This window comes from Pteropus medius, unplaced genomic scaffold, assembly GCF_902729225.1.
Source record: "Pteropus medius unplaced genomic scaffold, Ma_sr-lr_union100, whole genome shotgun sequence".
In the NCBI taxonomy this organism is placed as follows: Eukaryota; Metazoa; Chordata; class Mammalia; order Chiroptera; family Pteropodidae; genus Pteropus; species Pteropus medius.
Window position 1 is genome coordinate 12,438,765 of NW_024347791.1, and position 24,439 is coordinate 12,463,203.

At 39.1% G+C, this 24,439-nt stretch overlaps 1 protein-coding gene across 5 annotated transcripts in view; it reads left to right on the top strand.

The window, feature by feature from the left end:
* SLC25A13 (solute carrier family 25 member 13) overlaps window positions 1-24,439 on the top strand; it is a 165,371-nt gene that overhangs the window by 137,986 nt on the left and 2,946 nt on the right. For all 5 annotated transcript variants that reach the window (XM_039878040.1, XM_039878041.1, XM_039878044.1 and 2 more), the window contains 2 exons: window positions 15-155; window positions 15,507-15,645. In XM_039878040.1, coding sequence (XP_039733974.1) covers window positions 15-155; window positions 15,507-15,645 — 280 coding nt within the window. The remainder of the gene's footprint in view (window positions 1-14; window positions 156-15,506; window positions 15,646-24,439) is intronic.

Genomic DNA, 24,439 nt, shown 5'->3' on the forward strand with positions numbered 1-24,439 from the left:
TTTCTCCTTTTTAGGCAGGAGGCTCCCAGGTGATTTTCACAAATCCTTTGGAAATTGTCAAGATCCGTCTGCAGGTAGCTGGGGAAATCACCACTGGTCCCCGAGTCAGTGCTCTGTCTGTCCTGAGGGACCTGGGGTTCTTCGGAATCTACAAGGTAACTTTCCTTTTGGCCATTTATTTGTGTATATGCTCATCTCCTAAATTAGTAACTGTTCATCAACATGAAATCAGTTCCTCACTTTTTTATACCTGGAGTGGACGTTCTGCAGGCGCCCATAGGGTACCTTCATGCCATTTAGAAGGAGGTGCCCCTTCCTGCCATCTGCCAAAAAACTTGTCTCTAGAAATACACAAATCAAGGATGACTATGACGTGAGTTACGCCCACTAGCCTTGTTCTGTGCACAGTTCTTTGCAGCAACACTGGCTGGAGCTTTATTTGAGTTTGTTATTGATATAAAAATCTAATTCTCAGTGTCATCCTCTAGGAATGATAGATGTGAAGATCACAGGGCACTGTTTTTTGGAAAATATGCTGAGCTCAGTTTAAGGAGAAGCCCACACCAGATGTGGAATTTATTTTCTGATCCTATACATTCTGGCCCTGTCCATATGTATGCCTTGTCATAACTATTTGGAATCTTAACCATTTTTCATTTAGAAAATGGTTTTTCAGACTGATTACAAAACCAAAGTTTTAAGAAATACTTAAAACTTTTTATTCACACTTTTCTACTAAAGAAGTGGTAATAGAATATACTAGAATTAGCTTCATAAACGCCCAGCTATAAGGCTGTATCAAACATAATGTGTTCACTATTTTTCAATGGAAAGATTTAAAAAATATATTTTATGACCAACTTGAATAAGTAAACCTTAAAGATATAGTATGACTAGTCAAATGTCTACTTATGATAGTTTTCATTTATTCTGCACATAATGGTGTAAAATCATACTATATAAAATTTATTTTGCGTTTTCCTATACACACATATCAATATTTGATTCAGATTCTTCATACGAATTTTGAATCCTTGTCTTGATCGACACATAATCTACTTTTTGAATCAGCTGTTCGCATAGTTTTACAAGAGTACATCATCTCGTTTTCATCCCAACCTGGCAAAATGAAGCACTTTTAGACTGCACGTGCAGTATTGCCCTGGCATTTTATCCCACAGAAACATAATGTTAGGAAAGTCGTTTTCCTTTTTCTTATGCCCAATTCATCCTAAATGGATATAATGAGTCTCATAGTGTAACAACTTATCATATTGCTTTTTAGAGTGAACTTTAAATGCCTTGTTTTGACACAGCATTTGTGAGATCCTACCCCCAGGATCTCCTACGTTTTTTTACCCTTTTCTTTTTAACTCAACTTTTGTAGGTGACCTTGATAAACATCTGGTGTTAGAAGTAACTAAGGTTGTTTCAGGCAGATCTGCCTTTCCCAAATGGTACTCTGTACTTCTCAAGGTCAAGTCATTAGAAGAGTACCCCATGATCTGACTTCGTAAAGGTCAAATATAATGTGACACCCTCTTTTCTGGGATTATTTTTAAAAAAGGCAGAAGCTTGCCTTATATGTAGCTATCTGTAATGTTTTGGAATAAACATGCTCATTTTTAAAAGCAGCACTTAAAATACTCAGTCTGTGAGTATGCGGTAGAACGCAATGTTCTAGCTGTTTCATTTACCAAATTATTATCCAGCTGTAAGAAATAAACAGTGTTGTCATAGCATTGATCAATTTGAAGAAAAATCATCTCCTTTTCTAAATTTTTAGGCTTTTGCAGACTCTAACATGATGTAGCAGCATGTCATTTTGACAAGATGCCAAGCAGTCTTTCAACAGGTTGTCTGGTAAAAACACTTCAGGTACATATGGCAGTGACTGCTATCGAAATGTCTAGATGGATAAAATGGTAAAAACTTGTTTGCCGACACAGAAACAGAGACTGTTAAAATACTTGCAAATGATACAAGACTGAGACTTAGTCCTTTTCATCTTCACAGTATTTCATAATCTTAATCCCCTTTAACACCCCCTGGAAGTAGTTGGTCTCCTGACTTTTGTAGTTAAGAGAATAGAGGCTGCCAGCGATGGTATCTGAGCTGAAACTGAGGCTCAGAAGTTTCTTGTTTCCACTTTTGTGCTACAATTGCTTTCCTGAAGTGAGCAGGATTGCTCAAGTTTGAGCACGAGATCTCTCCCATATAAAGTTAGTTTAATTACTAGCCTGGTGGTTTAATCTAGTTCAGAGGCATTCCATGGGGCTTGGTGCAGCATTTGGTGCATTGGTAATTACCCGTTAAAGTCGCTAACACTTTGAGCTTCTGGAAATTTGGTTTCATTGCAAGAGACTGACCTGGCAGTTCCCTCCTTTCTGCTGGCCATTGGTGTCATCGCTAAGTCCGCTGAGATCCATGAGCCTGGAAGAATTCGTTCTGTAGAGTTAACTTCTCCGTTCAGTCTGATTCATCTTTATTGCCTCCCTAGGTTATCCTCACTGATATCCTCACTGATAACCTAGGGAGGCAATAAAGATGAATCAGCTTCCAGCCTCGGGTTTGAGTTCCCGTGAGCCCTTCTCCGTGCTCACCCACCTTAACCCACCCCTCCGAGGTCAGAGGTCACTTTAGCAATTCAAGATCCATCCTTTTAGGGGCATCACAGCTTTCGTATTGCTGTGTAGTTTACTATGTTTTTGTTTCAGAATCACACTTTTTAGTAATAAAACTTTTCACTGTTTCCTGTCTTGGTTAGGTAGAAAAAAATGCACGTGATGTGAAGAGACCTAATACTTTTAAACCTGGCATGTGTCCCTCCACCTGGGTCTTTGAGGACTCTGTCCTAGTTTTAGTTGGGACGGGTAATCTTCATTCCCCTTCCCTTGGTCCTTTTGTTTGCTGTCGTTAACATGACAATGCGGGACCCTGGTGAGGGGAGCGGTGGGCTGTGTCTTGTGTGTTTAGGCTGCAGTGCTTAACCTCACTTAAATTGGACTTAACCTGGCTTTCTATTTTTCTCCTGAATTGACTTGCAAAATACCCCACTATTCTCTGACTTCCCAGTAAATGGTAATTAGAACTCTTGCTTTAGAAATACATTTACAACTGAAAAAAAAAAAATTGAATGTGGTAAACATTTCACATTCCTGAGGTTAGGAACAGTTTAGAGCAGATACAGTGAACCCTGTAAACAGAGCCCCCTCCCTCTTTTGGTAACATTTAAAATTTCTGAAAGAAAGTAAAATTCTCTCTCTACCCATTATCCCTCTTCAAAAGATAAAGGATAACCACCTCTTATGTTTTTTTTTTTATACATCTTTAAGAAAAGAAAACTTTTTTACTTAGATCAATATTTACCTCTCCTTCCCCTTCTCTCTGTATATGTCATATTGTACCCATATCAATATCAGTCTTGTTTATGTGTATTTTAACAAAAATAGAATCTTTCTAAACATACATCTTAAAGCTCTTTTCTCATTTTATTAAATAACTGTATAAAATTTTTTAAAGTATTTTTTAAACAGTTTCCTACTGATGGGTATTTATGTTATTTCTAGTTTGGGGATATTACAAGCAATGACAGGGCGAACATCCGTGCATATATTTTGACATACTTTTGTGACTTATATCCATGATAAATTCCTAGTAATGAAATTGGTAAGATAAGGGGCATGTGCAATTTTTAGTATTAATAGGTTTTTGTCAAGCTGTATCAGTTTATCAGTTTTATCTTGGTAACATAAGTACCTAAGACTAATTTCTCGACTGAACGGCTTTAAAAGATATCTGTTTTTATGAGCTCATAGCCCTACATGAAGAAAGCAACTCCTGAGTTGTTACTTTGAAGACATGGTATCACGCTAATTTTCTAAGACCAAGGGACATTGTATGGTTTTTAAAACCACCACAGTGGTAGTTCTCACCGTTCTTCTTCCACATTTGACTTCCATCTGGACCTCTAGGAAAGCCTCCTCATGGGGTTTCTTTATTTTGACTCTCGACTCCCTCAAATCCATTGTCCCCACAGCAGCCAGAGTGATCTATTTAAAATGTAAATCAGATTAATTCATTCACTCAACACATTTCAATTGAAAGCTGACTGTGTGCCCTGTTCTAGCCATTTAGAGTCTGGCTGTGAAATCTAAAGCCCTTGCTCACAGTTTGGTGGGTAGAAAGTCATCCATCGTATGACATCAGATCATACTAAAAACCTTGAAAAATAAGAAAGGCTTGGTAGGGTAAGGATATGGAGAAGGGCCAAAGCAGGACCGAATTGGACGGAGGTTGTATTTTAATAGGGTGGTCAGTGAGGGCCTTTTGGGTGAGATGACATTTGAACAGAAACCAGAGGAAATGAGAAATTAATGTGCCCTACAGCTTCCTTCTGCACTTCGAATAGAACCCCAACTCTTTCACTCCTGGCCCCGTCCTCTCCACCCTCCAGTTTGTACCACCCCTTTTTTTTCCTCGTCAGCCCACCTAAAGGCTCTTCCCCTCATGTCTTAGCTCAACAGATGCCTGCTTAGAAGGGTGACCAGATCATTTGCTGTCACATCCCCCCTTTCCGTTCTTTACATAACACCCGTCACCATCTGATAATTTTCTCTGCGCATGTCTCCCTTATCTAGAGTGTACTTTGATATCAGAGACCTATCTTGTTCACACCGCTTATAACAGTTTCTGGCACATAAGTAGACATTTGATAAGTTTTTGTTGAGCCAATGAATGGCGAGCAAAAGCCATGTGTTTCCAAGTTATAACAAGGATATTAGAGCACAGAAAGTGAGTAAATTGGCAAATAATGACCAAAGAAGACCATGATATTGGAGAAGTCAACTGTAAAGGAAGACACTAATTATATGAGAGCTTGCTTTCCCACTTTCAGAGGCAGCCAGCTCTGCCCTGGGCTCTGGGGATATGAAAATAAATCGATAACGCATGATTTCATAAGGAGTTTACCATCTCATGGGGGCAGTCAGAGAAGTAAACAAGTCTTTGGAATACAACACAGGTACAGCTGAGAAGGGCTGTCAGAAAGATGTGCTTGGGTTCTCGGAGAGGTGGAGCTGACTTGTAACAAGAAGGCCAGGAAGGCCGTAGAAGATGTCACAGTTAACCAGGTGAAAAGCAAAGACAAATGGTATGATCAACTTTGTGTTTGAGGAAGGATAATTCAGCTTCAGTATGGAGAATGCCGTGTGAGAGCAAGACTGAAGGCTGAGAGGCCAGTTAGGAGGATATTGGCCAGGGGGATGGATGGGGAGAAAGGACAGCATTGACCTAAGCTTAGGGTTATGGGTATGAGGGGTATGCATTAGAAGGATGTTTGAGAGTCTCACAAAGTCTTGAAAAGTAATTAAAGGTGAAAAGTAAAGGAAGATAAAAGATGACTCTCATATTTCTAGCTTGAGCACCCAGATGGATGGTACTACTTTAAATTTTAGAATTTCATTTTATTCAAGAAGCTCCAAGAAACCTGAAAAGACCTTCTATTTGGTATTACCTTTATAACTGAGGAGTAGAGGCCCAGAAATCTTAGTGTTTTTTTCTTGCTCTGCCATGCTGAATGTAGGCCTTGGGCCTTGTCAGAGGGATGGTCTTTTAACGGTTGTCTGCATGAAGCTACGAGAGTAAGCTTCTGGGACACCAATGATGGAACTCAGAGGTCACCCACATTTAGGTGGCAAAAGTAGTATGGTGGAGAAAAAGCAGAAGTAGCTGTCAGGTAGGGAACTGAGGTCAGCCGTGTGGGGGAGTTAGCTGGCAGAGGGGTGAGATGTAAGGTCGAGGAGGGAGAGGTGAGTGGCATCAAGTGCCACAGAGACCAAGGGGGATGCAGACCAAGAACAGGTCTTTGAACTTAAAGATAGAGGTCAACGGTTATTTTTAAAACATCAATTTAAGTAGAATGGTGCAAGTAGAAAAACCTTATGAGAAAATATGAGTAGATACAAATCGCTGTGGAAGAAAGAAAGGGGTGTAGCAATGATGGTAGAGGGGAGAAGAAGCTGAGAGATTTAGCGTTTCTTTTCATTTTGTTGAGAAGACCATGCCTTTTGTAGGCAGAGAGGAAAAAGAGTCACTGAAGATGGAAGAATTTGAAGAACCTGAAGATAGCAAGATCGAATATGGTGCTAGGACTTTCAGGAGGGTCAAAGAGACAGAGTCCAGGCTTATTATTTAATCCTACTACAACCTATGAAGCAGATAGGTTTTTGGGGGTTTTGTTTTTTGGTTTTTTTTTTTTTGCAGGGGTGTGGAGGATGTTGTTATTGTTGTTGTTATTTTCTAGCTCTAAGTCACAGCTGTGGAAAGGAAGGCCTGATGGGTTTAGGTAATTTGTCTAAGGTCATATACCTTCTAAGAGAGTGCGAGGCTAGATTTCAAACTCAGTTCCATCTCTTTGAAACCTGAGCTATCACATAAAGATATGTTGAGCCAGATAGGAGAGAGCACAAGCCTAATAATTCAGGGAAGTTTTAAAACAAGGTTGTATGCTAATCATTGATATTGAGCAGTTGGCAGGTTTGGTGTCATTGTTGACAATGAACATGCTAGGGAAATGGAAATGAAAAGAATCGAGATGACACTAAACATGAGTGTGAGATAGTGTAGGCCAAGGTAGTTATATGATTGTTTTTCCTAATTGCTCTTAGTACCCAATGCTATTTTAAAATGTTAGGTGTTATAGAAAAATGATTCCATTTTACTTTATTTCGTTTTGTTTTCCAGAAAAGGGCTCTTAACCTTAGATCTTATATCAGTTTTTGAAATTACAGAAATTAAAATTATTTTGTCCATTGCAAGGGGAGAGGGCCCTTCTATTTTCCTCTTATATTAACCAGAGTAGCAGTACAAACCACATATGCTCTACAGAGAGCCACAAAACCAGACAGTGGGGCCCTGTTGCTATTCCAAATGATATTTATTTATGTTCATTGAAAATAACTTTGTGCCCTCATGATAGCTTTGTCAAAAATATCTGCCATAAAACAAACATTTTGGACATTTTGTCTTATTAAAACGCAGAATTTTAGAAATTCAGGAGAGGATATCAAGTACCTCAGGAGGCCAGATTTTGTATCCAAAATGTTGTAAACTTGTGATTAATACTGGAAGTCATGTGATATTCTGCTTAAAGGTTGTTTTAAAAGAAAAACTGGGAAAAAAAATGTGGTTTTTTATTATCATTCTGTTCTTGAGTTTCAGATGCATCATCTGTAAAAAGAATAATAATAGTACTGACATATTCATAGTACTGTGTGGAGATTTACTAAACTAATACATGTAAAGGACATAGGCTAGAATAGCACATAATATGCATGATGTGTCAGTTATTATTAATTTTAAGTTATAGGATGTCAACTAATGGGTTCTTGCAGACATACCCAACTCCTTCCACTCTGCCCATTCCTGGGTAATTTCTGATCATACTCCTGTGTGGTCAGCAGTCTCCTCTAGGTCAGACATTCTGCTTTGGACTTTGGGAAGGAGACATCTTGAAAAATATTAGGTTTATAAAGCAGTACCCAAAGGAGTCGAGTATACAGAAGGGGCTAGAAAAGACCCTTATTAGAAATATTAGAAAATATTAGAAATAGTATATTATTAGAACTATTAGAAAATGATTTAAATATTTTTGGTCATCCTACCATCCATTCACCAAATATTTGTTGAGGGCTAACTCTAACAGGTACCAGAGTTACAAACGTGAATACAGTACCATTGCCTTCAAAGTGATCTATATTAAGGATGGTGAGAGAAAATAATGACATGTTCTAGAGCCATAAAGTTCTTTTTAAAATTAATTTTAATAGGCAGTAGAATTTTGAAAAGAAGAAAATTTAGATATAAAAGAGTATGTAGCAATAAAATATTAATCTCCTTGCCCCATGTTGCAGATAACCTACCTTTCCAGAAGCAGACACTTTTATCAAGTTAGTGTTTTGTTCTGATGTTTCTTCCTTTGTTTTTGTCTGCAGGATTAGTTTTAACACAGCACTTATTTTAACCAAACTTTTGTAATAGAGTATGCTACTACTAATCTACTGTTCATAGTGCTCTGAATATATTTTCCAGAAGCGACAGATGTATTTCTGTTAATCTATCTTTACATTTCTCTGGTTTTTAATTGTGACCAAGGTACACATTTAAAACATGTCCAGTCTAATAAATGTTTATTGACTGTAAAATTAATGATATAAGGCTTGTGACAACCAAAGAGTCCCATATGGGGTATGATCAATTTAGCCAACTAGTATAAACTTATTTGGTAGGTTTAGGCCTTTCACCAGAGAAAAGATTGGCCCATAGCCTGATACATGTAGAACTCCACTGTGATTCAGGTATGAAACCACATAGGAGTCATACCCCAGCTTCTAGTTGTTTAAAGAATATATTAGTTGTTTCTATTTACTGCTCCAATGGGACAGTGTACTTTTCCTTGATAACAGCAATCATCTTTATATCATCACCCTTTATTGAAGATCCTCATGCTAGGTATTGTATTAGGTACTTTATATTTAGTTCTTATGTCAATATAAATGTTACCCACATCTTATAAATTAGGAATTGTAGGTTCAGTGATTTTAAGATAGCTAAGTGGCAGAGCAATAATTTGAGCCTAGGTCTCTCACTCCGAAGCCTATATTCTTGTTCCTAGAGTGTCCTGTGGGTGTAAAATGGCAGAATTTAGATACAGATCCATATTTAAGGTAATACATTTTGACTGCTTCTTTGCAAGCAGTCTGCTTCTCCTCTAAAAAGTCATCCTCTTCAAGAATTGCACACAGAAAGGTGAAACACGAAGACAGTACTCAGTTCAGCTATAATGATTAATGTTGCAGAGAAAAGCCCTTCATTGAGTATGTTGAAGGGGATTGGAATAAAAAGCTTTTTTCTTTCTCCCTGGACTTTGAAATCTACATCAAGGAGGAAAAGAAAAAAGGAATTATCAGGGGCATTGTCCGCATAATACTGCACCTTTTGAAAGAAACTTGTCAAGAGAATGAGTCAAGAGCAAACCAGCCTGAGCATCTCCTAAGCAAGGCATTAAGTTCTCTCTGTAGGGTTTCTGGCCGTTAGCAGATGAGCACCGTTCATAGCAAAGGGAGGCACAATAGTAGAACAGAGAACTGGCATTGACACAGGCGTGGCATTTCCTACCAAAAACCTTGAGTCACCAACATGCTTTTGTTAGAACTACAATGAAATTAAGGAGCAACCAATATCCTAAAAGTCCCTGGACTAAAGAAACCAAATAGTAGGCACTGGTATTTCGTATTCAAATTGAAGTAATTTCAATGTCACTGATATTGAGTCTCCAGTTGCTGGCTGGTTTATTTGGTTTTAACACTAAAGACACAGCCATGTGACAGGTCTTGGCACTGGTGATATTTGTCAGCAAGATACTGAAACTCACCCTGTTCAGTTTCCAGCCACATGGCCCAACTGTCCCTTGACTGGGCAGAGGAGGTACTGCCAGGCTGTGTATCCAAGGGTTAACTCGCTTGGGAGAAACCAAGAGGAATGCTAAGGGATCAAGACATGACATGCTGCCCATTGTTTGTAGCTCTAGGATCAAAATATACAATTATACATGCCAAATAAATTCTAAACCTGTAAGTTAGGAAAGGAGGGGTGGCTCTGACTACAGGTGCCAGAAGCATTAAATAACATTCTCAGACAAGGTGCACCACTGTTGTCTTGAATGCTGCAGGGTCCCCCAGTCTGGCATTTTCCCCCATGCTAGACAATGTGCATTCACTGCAGGAGTCTCTGTTAAGCCTCCGTCTCCCAGACCTGCTGGCTCCTGGTGCCCGGCCCTGACACAGAGGTGCCTTTGTGAGTGTAATTACCTTCCCCTGTATTAGAAATAGTCTGTTTAGAGCTGTATTTGCAGGTACTGCTAGAATAAGCAGGAATCAGCATGCGAAAGCCCTGCCCTGGCCCTGGCTTCTTTATCGGCAAGTATCCTTCAGGACTGTTTTGTTTTGTTTTGTTTTCTTAACTCGAATTGATTGGGCAAGTGTGATACCAACTGAGAAAAGCTTTAAAAGAAGGGAAAAAAAAGATTTTGGAGATAGCTCTGTGTGTGTGTGTGTGTGTGTGTGTGTGTGTGTGTGTGCGTGTGCCGCGTCGTCGCACTAAACACTGCGTGTGAGATACAAATCCTGTTGTATTATATCTTTTGACAATTCATGCCAAACGGAGCTGCCAAAGTAAACTTAAGCGGATGATTCCAGCAACTTAAGAACTGATCAACTCTCAACAGTGTCTACATCCAAAGAAGCATGAGAAGCAAAACAAAAAATTTCTCTGCCCTGATGAACCTGCGGCCAGTATCTCTAAGCCTGTGAAATTGGCTAGTGTCAATCGTGGAGTAGTAACTTGAAGTTAAATGAGGTCTACCCTTAAAGAAGCTTTTCTAGACCTTAATTGGAATGATGACGGAGAGACTTCAGAATGATACAGGATTGGAACAGAGCCAGAGTCGATAATTAAACTAGATCTGAGTTTTGATTCTAGTTTATTTATATATAGGTCTCCCCTGAGATGCCTTTTATTGTTCCTGTCTGTTATTAGGCCTTTTATTAAAAAGAAAAAAGAAAGAAAAAAAAAAACAGCAATTTCCCCTCTTTGGAGAAAGAGTGCTTTAATGAATTGTAAGAGATTAGATGATTGCACTTTGCATTTATTAATTTCCCCCAAGTGATTTTACTGTGTACCAATGAAATTCAGGGCTAGCCAGAGAACATCTGAGACAAGGCTGCCTGGAGAACCAGTGAGAAAGACTTAAAAGCAGGACAAGAACATTTAAAGATTTATTTAGGTGGCACGCACTTTGTAATTTATTAATATTTTAATGGCCAAAGTAATTATTTTTGTGTTGCTGACACAGGCTCCTGGGCAGCACAGAATGTTTCCCTTTATTATGAAATTGCCTATTCAGAATGGCTGATCACCTAGGAAAAATTGTATGTGGGCAAGTAGAATTCAAGTTAAACAGGTTTATGTTTTGATGTAGGACTGGAGAATGGGTGTTCACCACAAAGTGAAGGATTTATCAAGGAATCTGGGAGAGAAACATTCTCACTGTTGGAACTTTAAAAGCCTGTTTCACATCCTGCTCCCCTTTTCATCGTGTGAGCAGCAGGTCAGGTACTGCCTGGGGCAGCCTTACAAATTGGCACCTGCCTTTGTGCCTTAGACCTGAAGGAAGCAGTGAGGAAGGAGTCCAGGGAAATTTAATAAGTCTATGCCTTTCTGTCCAATCCTCTGCAAAGTTAGCTTTCTTTGGAAATTGGGCTTTGATGCCTGGGGTGTGAGAGAGGCTTGAGGCACCTCGTGAGTCAGAAGAGTGATTTGCGGCCAGGAGATGGCTGAGCAGTCGCTGGCCCCTGAAGAGGCAGGGAACTTGGACCTCCTCATCCCCACCGTCCCTTGCATGTATGCTGCAGTGGACACCTCACGCAGGACATTCACAGTTATTACCTCATTTATTCCTAACCTCCCGTCCCCCGTCAGTGGAAGAAGGCAGCTTGGTATTTTTGACAGGTGAGGGAGGTTCAGAGCTTGATTACTCAGGGGCGCTCATCAAGTAGCAGAACGGAGATGGAGGGGAAGGTTTTATCAGGGATTCTTCATTCCTGGATCAGTGGAAATTGGAGTTTTTAAATGTTTTAACTTGCTGGCAAGGCCGTCCTGCCTCTGTGAAACAGAGACTGTAGCTGCTCCACGTGCCATCTTTCTGCCTTGACTTTTCCTTTTCTTCCTTTTTGTCAGATAATCAGAAACCTAAGACATCTTACATAATCTCACATTTGCTCTGGTACACATAAATTATTTGATTTTTATTGTGCATTGTCTAATCCCTAGTAGGGAAAATTTACAACATATCCTGTCCATTTTTCCTTTAGTGTTTCACAAAGCGGCTCCACCTTTTCCTAGGATTTGTTTGTTTGTTTGTTTGTTCGTTGGTATGTGTTTTGATTAAGCCATTTTTCTTCTCAGTCGTCTCGGGCTGTTTTCAAGCACATCACACCCCTTACTAGGCACTTGTTCTCCCTGATACATGAATGATTATCATGATTTCAGGAAAGAACATCCCTTCTTGAGAAAACCTAACTGCTTCTTCATGTGGTCATACCCTTCTTGTGTCACAAGGATGTTTCTCATTTCAGATCACATCTTCCCATGGCCTTCTGATCGAATTGAAGCCACACAGCGTATGAGGAGCTAATTGCTGTTTTTTTCTCTCTCTCTTTTTTTAATTTTAACATTCCAGTACAAAATTATCCACTGCTTCCTCCTAAATTCTGTTGTATCCCCAGCAAATTATATATCTTTGTTTGAAAAACAAAAAGCTTGGTTTTGGTGTCTAGTGTAGTTTTCCAAGAAATGAGTTAGTTTTCCTTGCAGAAACCTGACAACATATCCCAGGGCCTCTCATTTCTCTTTTTAGTTGTGGTTTTTTTCTGTATGATTTGGCAAAGCCAAGCCATTGTCACCAGAAACATGTCTTAGGCCCCAAATGACAGCCCGAGATTTTGCTAAGTGTTTTCTAAATTAAATCAGACAATAATTCCTGGCCCCTGGTTGCTTATACTATGAAATAGGCAATACGAACATAGGCAGATGTAAGAACATGAAGAAAACTCAGAACAGTAATGAGAAAGTGTAGACAATGTGGAGCCATATGGAATCCATGCCCTGTCTATTTTCTAGTTAAAGGATCCTCAGTGGAAAGGGTGGTATTTGGGTTTAAATGAATGAAGAGATAGTGTTTAAGAAGTCGATGTTCCCAGCTTAGCAATTATCAAAGAAGATGCAGAGTGATAGGTGTGCCTTGATGGATCAGATGAATGGGGGCATTGAGTAGCTTTACCTGAGAGGAATCAAGCTGACCAAGTAGAGGAAAATGGAAAAGTGAAGTCATTACAAAGCTTTGAGAAGAGTGAGAATACCAGGCCTAATCTACAAGACTTCCAAGACCAAAGATGGTGGAAGAGTTTTTTAAATAACAAATGGCAAGGAAATTTAGGCAATGTGGCTGAGGAATGAAGGAGATGTTAGACCATAATGCCCTTCTCTTCCCACAAAGCAATCACACGTCATGAATTTTAGGAGAAGAAAAGGCACGACTCAGAACCACAGAAGCATATGGTTGTTAAGATTGCCGTTGAAGGAAACGTTCCGAAACACATACAGCAGTTGTGGTGGTTGCCTCTGACTGATGAAAAATCAAGAGCAGTTTAAATTTTCAATATTCATCTGTGTTGTCTATGATAAGCACTTAATATTTTATAATCAGGTGGAAAGAAACTTTTTAAAGGGGAAAGTATTACTAACAACAACAACAACAACAACAAAAACAGAACATAGAGGCTGAAGTTCAGCTCTAAAATGCAAAGATTTGAGAGGTGATGTTCAAAGTAAAAACTAATAGATTTACTAAAAAAGATTTGTGAGAGGAGGAATTACATCAGCTTAAAAAATTACTCCAAAGCGATTTATTTAAAAAGTAACATGGCGGTGGTTTTGCTCTACTGAGAGAGCCAGACATGAAGAAGATTTAACTGATCTTAATTTGAGCTGGTTACTTGGTATCTAATTTGGATACTGCTTTCCCACACAGTAGGCAAATGGCTGGCAGAACTTACAGGAAGGTTTGGATGCAAAATAAGGAAAAGGAAGTAAAAATAGAGTAACAAATGGTAATAGTGTCACTATCACAGTAACTACCTGCATTATAACTTTTTAAGAAACTAATCGTAAGGAAAAGATTGGATGCCACACATGGATATTGGTGTTACACTGTATTTTGTCCTCTTGGGAAACTGGGAGAGGGGCAAAGAACTTGAGAGTCCTGAGTTTTGGCCTTGTCTCTGGTACTGCCTCCAAGGATGTCCCCTGAGCAAGTCAACAGCGTGGCCCTTAATAAACATGCAATCAATAGACTAACTGTCCTGGCCATCAGTTTGCTCATTTATAAAATGAGGAATTTGGGTGTGGTGGATTTGTGGTTTCTTTTCTCAGTTAGGCATTTCACAGTTTGGGGGGAGACAAGACACAAAAGTGTGAGTTGATTGGCAGTACATGATGTGAATCTCTCCTTTTCTTGAAATATCTGTACTCAAAGTGGACAGAAACTTCTGAACACATTCATGGGTGAATTGACTGGGGAATAGGCAGCATGACAGGATCCAGATTCCAAGCATTCGTTCTGGTTGGAAGGATGGGCCAAGCTAGGATGAAGTTTAATAGGATTAAACATAAAATCCTACTTATGTTACTTGTTTAAGGCAACTAATTAAGTTACAGAAGACTAGGTTAATAGCCGTTCCAATGAAAAAGACTAAGGGTTTTGTTACCCACAGCTTAGTTTGAGTCAGGAGTATAATGTGGGTGTCAGAAAAGCAAAGGCTACAGTAACAGATGTGTAGTGTTAAGAAAGTTTGACAGATTGGAGCCGAGCATCAGTCAGAAATAGCCAAGATCCAACACCACTGGGCCTCAGTAAATGTGACTGGGCCTCGTTCCATCTGTTGAATCTGGATGGAGTCATTGTTTTCTTTGAAGATTCTCTAAATTTGGTGGAAATTTTTAGGTATTAGAAATCTGTAAAAGAAATGGTATTAAATCATTAAGTGTTGAAAAAGAGTGACTTCCTTCCCACTTAGCCTTCCTAAAGTACAGTATGTGTCTGTAATTTTCATTAGATGCTTAACCGTTCCGTCATATTCCGGGGCTCACATCGGTTCCCAAGGCCTCTCCATGGCATCATTTTGGCACCAAAAATTATTTGGTGAAGACTTTGCTCTAGTTGTTAATTGTTCTACATACAGCTTTTAAATGTGTAGGAATTATTGTAAATATTTTAAGGGTTTAGAACAGGCATTTATTAATGTTTCATAAATCCTGGGAGGTAGGGGTAAGTATGTGAATAAATTAGGGGATCCATGAACCCCTTGAAAAGGTATATAATTTTTTATATGTGTAATTTTTTTCTGGGAAAGAGTCCAACACTTTCATCAGAATCTCAAACAGTATGAAAAACAAATCCCTTCCCCCGCCACCTATATAATTTGTCTACTTCCTAGCATGTAAACAGAGAGGCCTCTTGGTTGTTGCTGCCCATCTTTTGAGAACAGATCCTCCTTGAAATGCCAGTGACCTGCCATCCATAGGGATTTCAAAGGATATCACAAGCAGAGTTCCAAAAATGTTTTAATTGAAATCTTACCATTAGAATAAAAGAACGACCCCCTCTTCCTCATGCTACACAGTAAAATTCATTTTATTTTTTAAAAGAAACTTTAGATTTATTACTTGCAGAATTTCAGTGATTTTTTTTTTCCTGTTTCCCTTTTAACTTGTGAGTACAATTCTGTCTTCTCCAGGAATATTTTGTTCTGAGGTAAGTTCCAAAGAAGCTTGATCTTCTCAATGGGATATGTGTTTCATGTGGTTTTTCTTCCTTTTCAAATGGACAGGGTGCCAAAGCATGCTTTCTGCGGGACATTCCTTTCTCGGCCATCTACTTCCCGTGCTATGCTCATGTGAAGGCTTCCTTTGCAAATGAAGATGGGCAGGTTAGCCCCGGAAGCCTGCTCTTAGCTGGCGCCATAGCTGGTGAGTGTCCCTCACAGGGCTGTTGGCACCCCCACCTCCACGCCACTGCACTGGAATTTTTACTTATAGTTCCTGACAGGGCACATATGAGATGGCTATAGATTGCTTTGAAGAGCTACTGAATAGAAAGGGAAAGAAATTAATCTTACTTCTGGCAGATTAGACTATTAGCTTAATTTCTTAACTCCAGAAAAGGCTCATTAAAAATTGGTTCATTTTGTGGTATCGTTGGATTCCAGTTCAAGTTCCGTATCAATTTATAGTTTCGCTTCATAAAATAGGAATGAGAACTGTTCAGTTGGAAGTTTTAAAAAGTTTTAATACTTGTGCATTTGTGGTATGTAAGCAAAAGAGTATAAAAAAGCTTGTCCAGAACTGAAGTGATAATTATCATCATTTAGAGAAAAGAAATGTAGAACAACCAGAAACAACTCGGTCCTATTAGACACCTGATTCCTCCTCGCTGTGTAAGGTTATAGGAACTGGGTGTGTGTGTTAATTGAATTGCAGAGAGAAATGACTGCCATCTTTTTTTCAGTGCTACAGTGGAAATATCAATAGAAAAAAATGGATTCGGAGGTTGGCTTCTACATCCCAGTGTAAATCCCTAGAGGAAATTTGATTATAGCCACAGCAGGAATCAGGTTGTTCTTTGATGCTCCTTGTCCAGAGACCCCAAAGGCCGGAACAATCTGGATTAGCTCTCCAGGTGGTGACAAACATTTAATGAGTTAACCAACCCTAAGGCAGTCATGGGATGCCTGGGCCCAGACAGTTTTGATACAGGTGTTCTCAACAGATACGTGGCTTAAGTCTCCTGAGGACAAACCCCCCCTGCTTTGAGAAGCTGCTTGCTGTTTTGTGGGCCCTGTGTCCTGCCTGTAGCCTGCGGAGCCCCTGGAGGAAGGAACCCAAGTAGCTCCTCTTTATTTCTGAATTCATTTTCTTTAAAGGCAGCGATGTTGCTGTATGAGGCAGGATTGTCCCTAGTTGTATGAGTAGAAATGAGACTACTCTATATCAGGAAATCATGATTTCAAACCTAGAATATAAAATTGCCAGTTTTAATCCCAACTTAGCCATTGACTCAGTATATCCTTTATATGTCATTTATATGTGTATAAATGATAATATTTTTTAACCAAAAGGTTACAATACAGTTCGTTTCAAATTACTTGGTTAAAAGAAAGTGGGACCTAATGGGGAGAACTAACATACCACTTAGTAGCGTGTGACCTTGGCCAAGTCACTCAACCTCCCCTAAGCCTTGATTTTCTCAGCTATAAATGGAACTAGACTAGAGAGAGTGGTTGGGAGGCTTAGGTGAGAGTTTCCATGTGAAGGATTTTGTGCATAGCGTGTACTAAATACTAGATAAATGTTAGCCAATAGTTTATTGAATCCAAAAGAATCTGTCTGTAAATCCCTCCAAAAATCAATTATGAAATCGGAAGATAAGTATTAGAGCTCAGCTTGAAGTCTAGGACTCTCTCCAAGCTTTGTGTTCTTCATACCACCAACATACTACCTTTGACTTCTTCCTTGGAGAAGGCAGTTAGCAGACGTGATTTCATTTCTGGGTGGGGGCTTCCTAGGTAGTCCATACTACCAGAGCTATAGAAATTGCTAGTAGATTTTTTTGTCTTTAAAAATTTATTTTCTCCTTTCTGTTTTTTATGATTATGAAAACAATAATTCTCATCGTAAAATATTTGGAAAGTACCAGAAAGGATAAATAAGAAAATATTACTCATTTTTTTCATGACTCTAAGGTAATCCCTGTTTAACATTTTTGCTAATTTTTTCTTCCTCAAATGGTTTTTAACAGAGTGTAATCATACCGTGCATACATATGTGGTTTTCACTTAATACCGTATCTGAAGCCATCACAACAAAGTGGTTCATGGCATGGACTGTGGGGTCAGGCTACCCATGTTCAAATTCCAGTTTGTTCACTTAAACTATGTGCCCTGTGCGAGTTATTCAATCTCTTTCTTTTTGTTTCTCCACCTAAATATGGGGATAAAAGTAGTCTTAGTCTCACAAGGCTAATATGGAGATTAAGTCAATTCATAGATATAGAGGTCCAAGAAAGTGCTTGGCACATAATAAATATTTTTAAATGTTCAATGAGAACATTAATTTTATTATGTCATTTAAAACTTAGCAAACATAGTTTTTAATTGCTACATACTTATCTAATTCTCGGTATTAGATTACCCAAAAAAAATTTTTTAATTTAAATATTTGATGTAAAAAATGTGCTTAAAGGCTTTTCCCTTGTTTTGAGTCATTTTCTTTGGAGAGATTCTGTAAAGTGATTTTGCTGGTAAAATATATATATATATATATATATATATATATATATATACACACACACACACATACATACACACACACACACATTTACATATAAATATATATATATATGATTGTTTTTAAGGTATCGCCACGTTATTCTTGAAAGTTTAAACTAGTATATATCTCTATGCTGCTATTTTAGCCATATGGCTGTCCTATTGTCTTTAGAATTGGTTATTTATAAATGCATAACAAATTACCCCAACACAGCAAACATTTATTATCTCACAGTTTCTGTGGACCAGAGCAACTTATCTGAGTGCCTCTGGCTCTAAGTGTGTCCTGAGGTTGCAGTCAAGGTGTCAGCCAGGGCTGTCTCTGGAAGGCTCAACTAGAGTTGGAGGATTCACTTGCAGGGTGGTTCAGCACCTGGCCATTGACAGGAGACCTCAGTTCCATGCCATATGACTTTACCTTAGGTCACCTCGATGTCCTCATGACAGGGCATCTAGCTTCTCCCAGAGCAAGATCCAGGAGAAAGAGGAAGAGAAGGGAGGTGAGGAGGGAGGGGGAGTGTGAGGTAGAAGGGAAGGGAAAAGGGGGAGGGAGAGAAAGAAAGCAAAGTAGAAGCCGAGATGTCTTTTATGGCCTAGCTTTGGAAGTCACACTCCTACATTTTCACACTTTCTTATTGGCTACAAGATCCCCCCTGTGTAATAGGCGAGGAGATGATACAGATGCAGAAGTGTGAATACCGGAAGGTAAAGGTCATCGAGGGCCATTTGGGGAGCTAGCTGTCATACTTACTATAGAACATTTACTTTCATTTATTGTCCATCTTCCCCCTAATCTGCCACTTCCCTGTAGGTTACGAAAATGTAACTTAATGACACGATTTGTCATATGGGTTTTTTATTCAAAGATAGATCAGCTATAAAATTTGACTGTCTTATAAATTCCACAAATCTGTATAAACTATGTAATGAGAACTAAGCTAATAACAGATATTGGAAGCCAATGGTAAATATCATAACTACCATTCTCATTAGAGTTAGGGATAAAACAAGGATGTCTTGATCATCCTTGTTTTTCAGCCCTATTTTGGAGGTTCCTTTCAGGATGGTAAAATAAGAAAAAAAGTAAGAGGCAAAAAAATATTATAAAAGAAGAAATAAAACTATCATTCTTTGCAAATAATTGTTTACCTGAAAATCCAAATTAAAATGCCTAAAAAAGTATCTGAATTAATAAGAAAGATTAGTAATATATTTTGTTATGTGATGAACATAAAAATATCCAGTGATAAGTAGTCAACTGATGTCAAGGCAGGAAGTGGGGCAACTAGCTGCTAGGCCTGCTGGGCCAGATTTCCAAATTCAGTGTGGAGAAGAGCAAGAAGACTTTGGGCCAGAAGTGTGCTAAGTGCTACACCATCAAGAAGGGCAGCGAGCACAAAAATGCACACCTGTATGGGCTGCTGGGTGGAAGACAAATAAGGGTCCCACATTTTTCTTGTGGAGACCACTGAGAGCAGAAGCACTTCCTAGGGAGAAGACACACTGTTGGAGCATGTGCAGGATCTAAGGAAGCATATCCCGTGGCCAAAGTGATCTTTTCTGTCTTTAAGAGAAAGGAGAAAAGCTGATCTCAAAATAAGCTATGATGAATAGTATAGTTAACCATGAACTTATTTATTATAAGACAAATTGTCTCATAACTATTTAAATTGATCTCTTACACAGAATACACATGTTTTGTTGAAAAATCCTATTATAAATAAGATGGGTCTGGGATTAGAAGAATATGATTATGCTCTCTATGTTTCGATAGTAATTTCAGTTACTCAATAAGAACTATCTAATTTTTCCAAAAGTTTGATTTGATTTGAAGTTAGATTGCTTTAATAATATGCAGCTTTTTAACAGGTGGTTGTTGCTATCTAAAAACCTAGAAAATAACTGGTTTTTTAAAAACTTAGAAATTGGGAATATCTTTAAATCCTGGAGATATCTACTTTATTAATTCACAGAGTAGAGTAAGACTAACTGATATTTGAATTTATGTTTAATAGCCAAAGTACCTCAGTATGTCAGAAGGTAAGAGTTGAAGGAAGGAGCCCAAAATTAAGAAACCAAATTCTAATTCCCTCTGATTAGCATGTTGCCTTTTGATTAATGTAGGACATTTCAGTATGGTTTATGGATATCTAATATGCCTCAAATTTTCTAGTGTTTTCTCATACCAGATGATCTTAATTGTCAGAATGATGAGATATAGGAACAAGTCAAGTTGTAGTGACAGTCTTATCTTCGAACTGAGTGGCTTAGACTAAGTTATGATTCAGCAATATCTTTAAAAGCTGTTCAAAACACAGATATGAAAGTGTTATGTGCATGTAACTGATTATGAGGCTTTCAAAGTATTAGAATTCATGTAGGGGAAAAGTACTTGTCATGAGCAAGAAAGGTGGCTGCTAAAGTAACACCTTGGACGTGTTTGTGTCCTTCCACAATGCCAGGTTTATTGAGTAGAACCTTCTCAGATAAACCAATCAGGTATCCACACAGGGTAACACACAACACACAGAAAGGGGAGGGTACAGAGGCTTATGCAACAGAGAGAAAGAGTACAAATCCTCTGGATTCCTGAAGCGAGCTCTGGAACTGGCGGCACAGATGGTCTCATGTCACTCCCAAGCCAGCAGCTACGATGGACAGCAGGTCAGAGTGCTCGACCCTCAGCGTACACATTCACGATGCTCTGGGGTCGGGCTTGAGCATCCCCTGTCTGAGGCGTTCAGCTTATCAGGTCCTTGCAGGGTGGAATCCTTTCGCTTTTCGGCTCCTGCAGTCCCAGCTTCTGGACTGCAGTCTGGCTGATATTTTTGTGGTTGTGGGTGGTCCGGTCACACCCTAAGGGTGTTTCCATTATGTGACTTAGTTGTTGGCCAGTTGACATTACTGTCATGGCTTACAGTGGAGTCCATTTTGTAAAGTCCAAAAAGTTGCCCATTCTTTATGCTCTATACAGTACCGTTGGCACAAATCTGTTAATTATGTAGACATAAAGCTTAAGATAATTTAAAAGCAGATCCTTAAAAAAAATAATGTAATGGAGAGTCCGAATCAAGGTAATGGACTAAGTAAGTGTTCATCCATCTCTCCTCTCCTCCCAAATACCTTAAAATGTCAGAAAATACATTTTTTTTAAAACTCCTTATTGACACTAGGAAATGTTAGCACCAGCCCTCAGAAGGCAGGAAACGGAGCTGCATTTGAATTAATTAGGCTCTGGACTGAAAGATAGGTGCCACAGCCCTGACCACTGGAAGGAAAAACGACTGTCATTAATGTAAGAGCAGAAGCAGAGAATTTTAACCTCTGAGTGAACAGTAGAGTGCCTGGAGGTGGAGGTGGAGGTTTTAGGTAAATCATTTACAGGACTTAAGGAATTGCATTTACTAAAGGGAAGTTCAGGCTTAGTCCTCTCTCTTCTTTTTATATGGAGTTCAGGCAACATTTGAATCCAAGCTAAAAGCTCAGAGTTCTATTCTAAAAAAAAAGGGACCACTTGCCAGGAGAGGGCAATTGTAAGGGACTGAAAGAACATAGGGCAAAGCTTAAGATAATTCCAGACCTTTACCACAGATTCGGAAGAAATAATAAACTAATGGCCGCTCTACCCAAGAGGAGTATAAAATAATCCCTTCTGCTTCCAGGATGAAGCACTCCACATTTCAGCTGATCTGGAAGTTCCCCACCCCGCCAGCTAACTTGCACCTGACATACAGTTAACAGGCCTCACCCATGTCACAGGCCCTCCCATTCAGGAAGAGGCCTGTGGATGACACTGGCCTCGTGTATGGTAGAAGCCATCCACAGCACTAATCAGCCTATCCTTTGAACTTGAATCATCAATAGACAACCAGAGGTCCTCAGACAAGACTAGAGGGAGCAATAGAGTAAGTAAACAGAAAATAGGCAATTCAGGGAACAGAGAACTTTTAAGAACTATAATTAGAGTCCTCAGAGAGATTTAAAAGGAACCGTTAGTAAAGAAGCTTTCTTGAAAACTGATCATAGGATTGCCAAAATTAAAAATCCATAGATGGTCTGAATGGTAGAGTGGATATGATCAAAGACCACATTATGGCATCTGGAAAATAAAGTCATGGTAGAAAGAATAACACTCTAGAATATGGAGCAAAAATACAGAAATGAAAAATAAGAGGAAGTTTCAGACATGTAGAATTAATCCAGGTCTAACACTGGAGAGGGGTTTCCTCAGGAGAAGTAATGAGGCAAAGAGGACAGCACATAGTCAGTAACAGAAGGTCGACTTCTCATCTGCATTACTGGATACCTTCAAAATGCCGAGGGGAGGATGTCCTGAACCCGGATAACCTTCCCAGGCACACTACCATTCAGGAGGGGGACCAAGCTCAGGTCACCTTCTCCCTTGCCAGGACTCGAAGGTTACCACTCATAGTCCTTTCCGAGGCAAAATGAAAAGTGAATTTAAGAAAGAGGAAAATATGGAAGGTATAAAACAGAGCAAATCAAGCCACACTTGTGAGTAGGTCTAGATAACTACTAACTTTGGCATAAAGTTTTTTATACCAGCAGGGTCGTTGGGAGGCAGATAAAGGAAAGGAAGGACAAAAGTGGAAGAAGTGTGCTGAAGTCCTCACCTTTCTGGTGAAGGATGTAAATGTTAATCAATGCTGCACATTGTAAATATTATGCCTATGTAATAAATGCACAAAACATTTTAATTAGTCAGGAAAGGGTGGAGAACAAAAGGGAAACAACCAGAAGCAGAGAAAATACAAACTGTAACATAGGACACAGAAATAAGTCTGTTAACAATAATAGCTACAATTGAATGGATTCAGTGCAGTTAACAGATACTTTTAGACGAAGTTTTAGAAAACAGTGACAGAAAAATTGAATGAGAATGGAGTGAAAAATACGTACCAGGCAAATACCAACAGTAAGCAAGTTTAGCAATATTAATGTCAGACCGAATGGAATTCTGGGTTTAAAAAGAGCATTCAGAAGCACGGAGGCATAATTTACATTTATAAGGGATAAAATTCACTCAGAAGGTACATTGTCATTAACCTCTATATACTGTCAACATAATACTGTCTTATAAAACCTCAACTTAGAAGTATGACAATGGATATTTTCCATTCTAAATGAGAATCTTGACACTTCTCTTAGAAGCTGATACATCAAGTAGATAATGTAGATAAAGATGGAAGGAGAATTTTTTAAACTCTTAAACTTGATCCAAAATAAATCGATATTAACTTTGCAACCCATAAACAGAGCAGCACAGTCCTTACAAATACTAATGGGATATTTATGAAAATCAAAGATGACTCACCCCAAACTTATATTTTGCTGGTTGTGCATTTTTGTTGTTGTTGTAAATGATCTTCTACTCTCTAGTTGCTGGGCCCACTTAAAATGTTAAAATTTTTGTATTGGCTGGCGAGCACCCCAAATTGTTCTTGTTGCTCAGGTAGTAGGTGGTCCCAAGGTCTCAACGTTTGTCTATCACTGCAGCATCAGATAGGCTGCCCGCTTCCTGTTGAGAAACCTAGAAGAAGCCTCTATTTCCTAGCCTTCTCCATCCCCCATCTTTGAGAATAGAGAAAACGACCTCTTTGTCAGTGTTGTCTTAGCTTTTTGGAATCCTGGTGAGTCCAGACAAATTGCCAACTGTGGCCCCCAAAATCAGCAGCTCTCTGGTGGCCCAGCTCTTTCCCGTTGATGCTGCTTCCCCAGCCTGCTTTGGAGCAGCCCATTGCTGTCCTCCGGGTTCACCAGAAATCCCCTGTCTACAGAGATACCTACCGTTTCTCCGAAGCCCTCGTAGCTATCTACCCAGAAGAGATGGGAGCTGGGGGTGGAGAGGATGAGAGTCATGTGCAGGCTACCATATTCCCCTACTACCACCATAAACACAGACACACAGACACACACACACACCAGTTTTGCCAGGCAGTTTACTAAACACCTTATACATTCCTTCTGGCATTTTTATTCCTCTAATCAGTATCTTTTCTCCCTCCTCCCCCCATACTTCTCTTTTTATAACAAGGAACTATTTATGAAAACTACCCCAACTGAAGGAAGCTTTACCCATGTCATTGCATGAGTCTTTCACAGTCACACTGACAGGCCTGCCCACTGTTGTGAGGAAGACTTTATTGCAGGTCTAAAGCAGACAACCTTGCTCAGTTCTTTCTAAACCAGAAAGTATAACAGAATCGGTGGTGTGAACACAGTGGGTTTCTAGGCATTTTTCATGTTTCCTTCTATTATGTTGGAGAATAAATTTCTTGCTCAAAGTTTTAAAATTAATTTTCCAAGCTAATAGGAAATTCAGTACGACTTATCCAGTGAAGCAAGGGATATAAAGTAAGCTTTTTCACATGCAAAACTGTGATGCATTTTATGAAAATGGTTACTTAAGATGAATG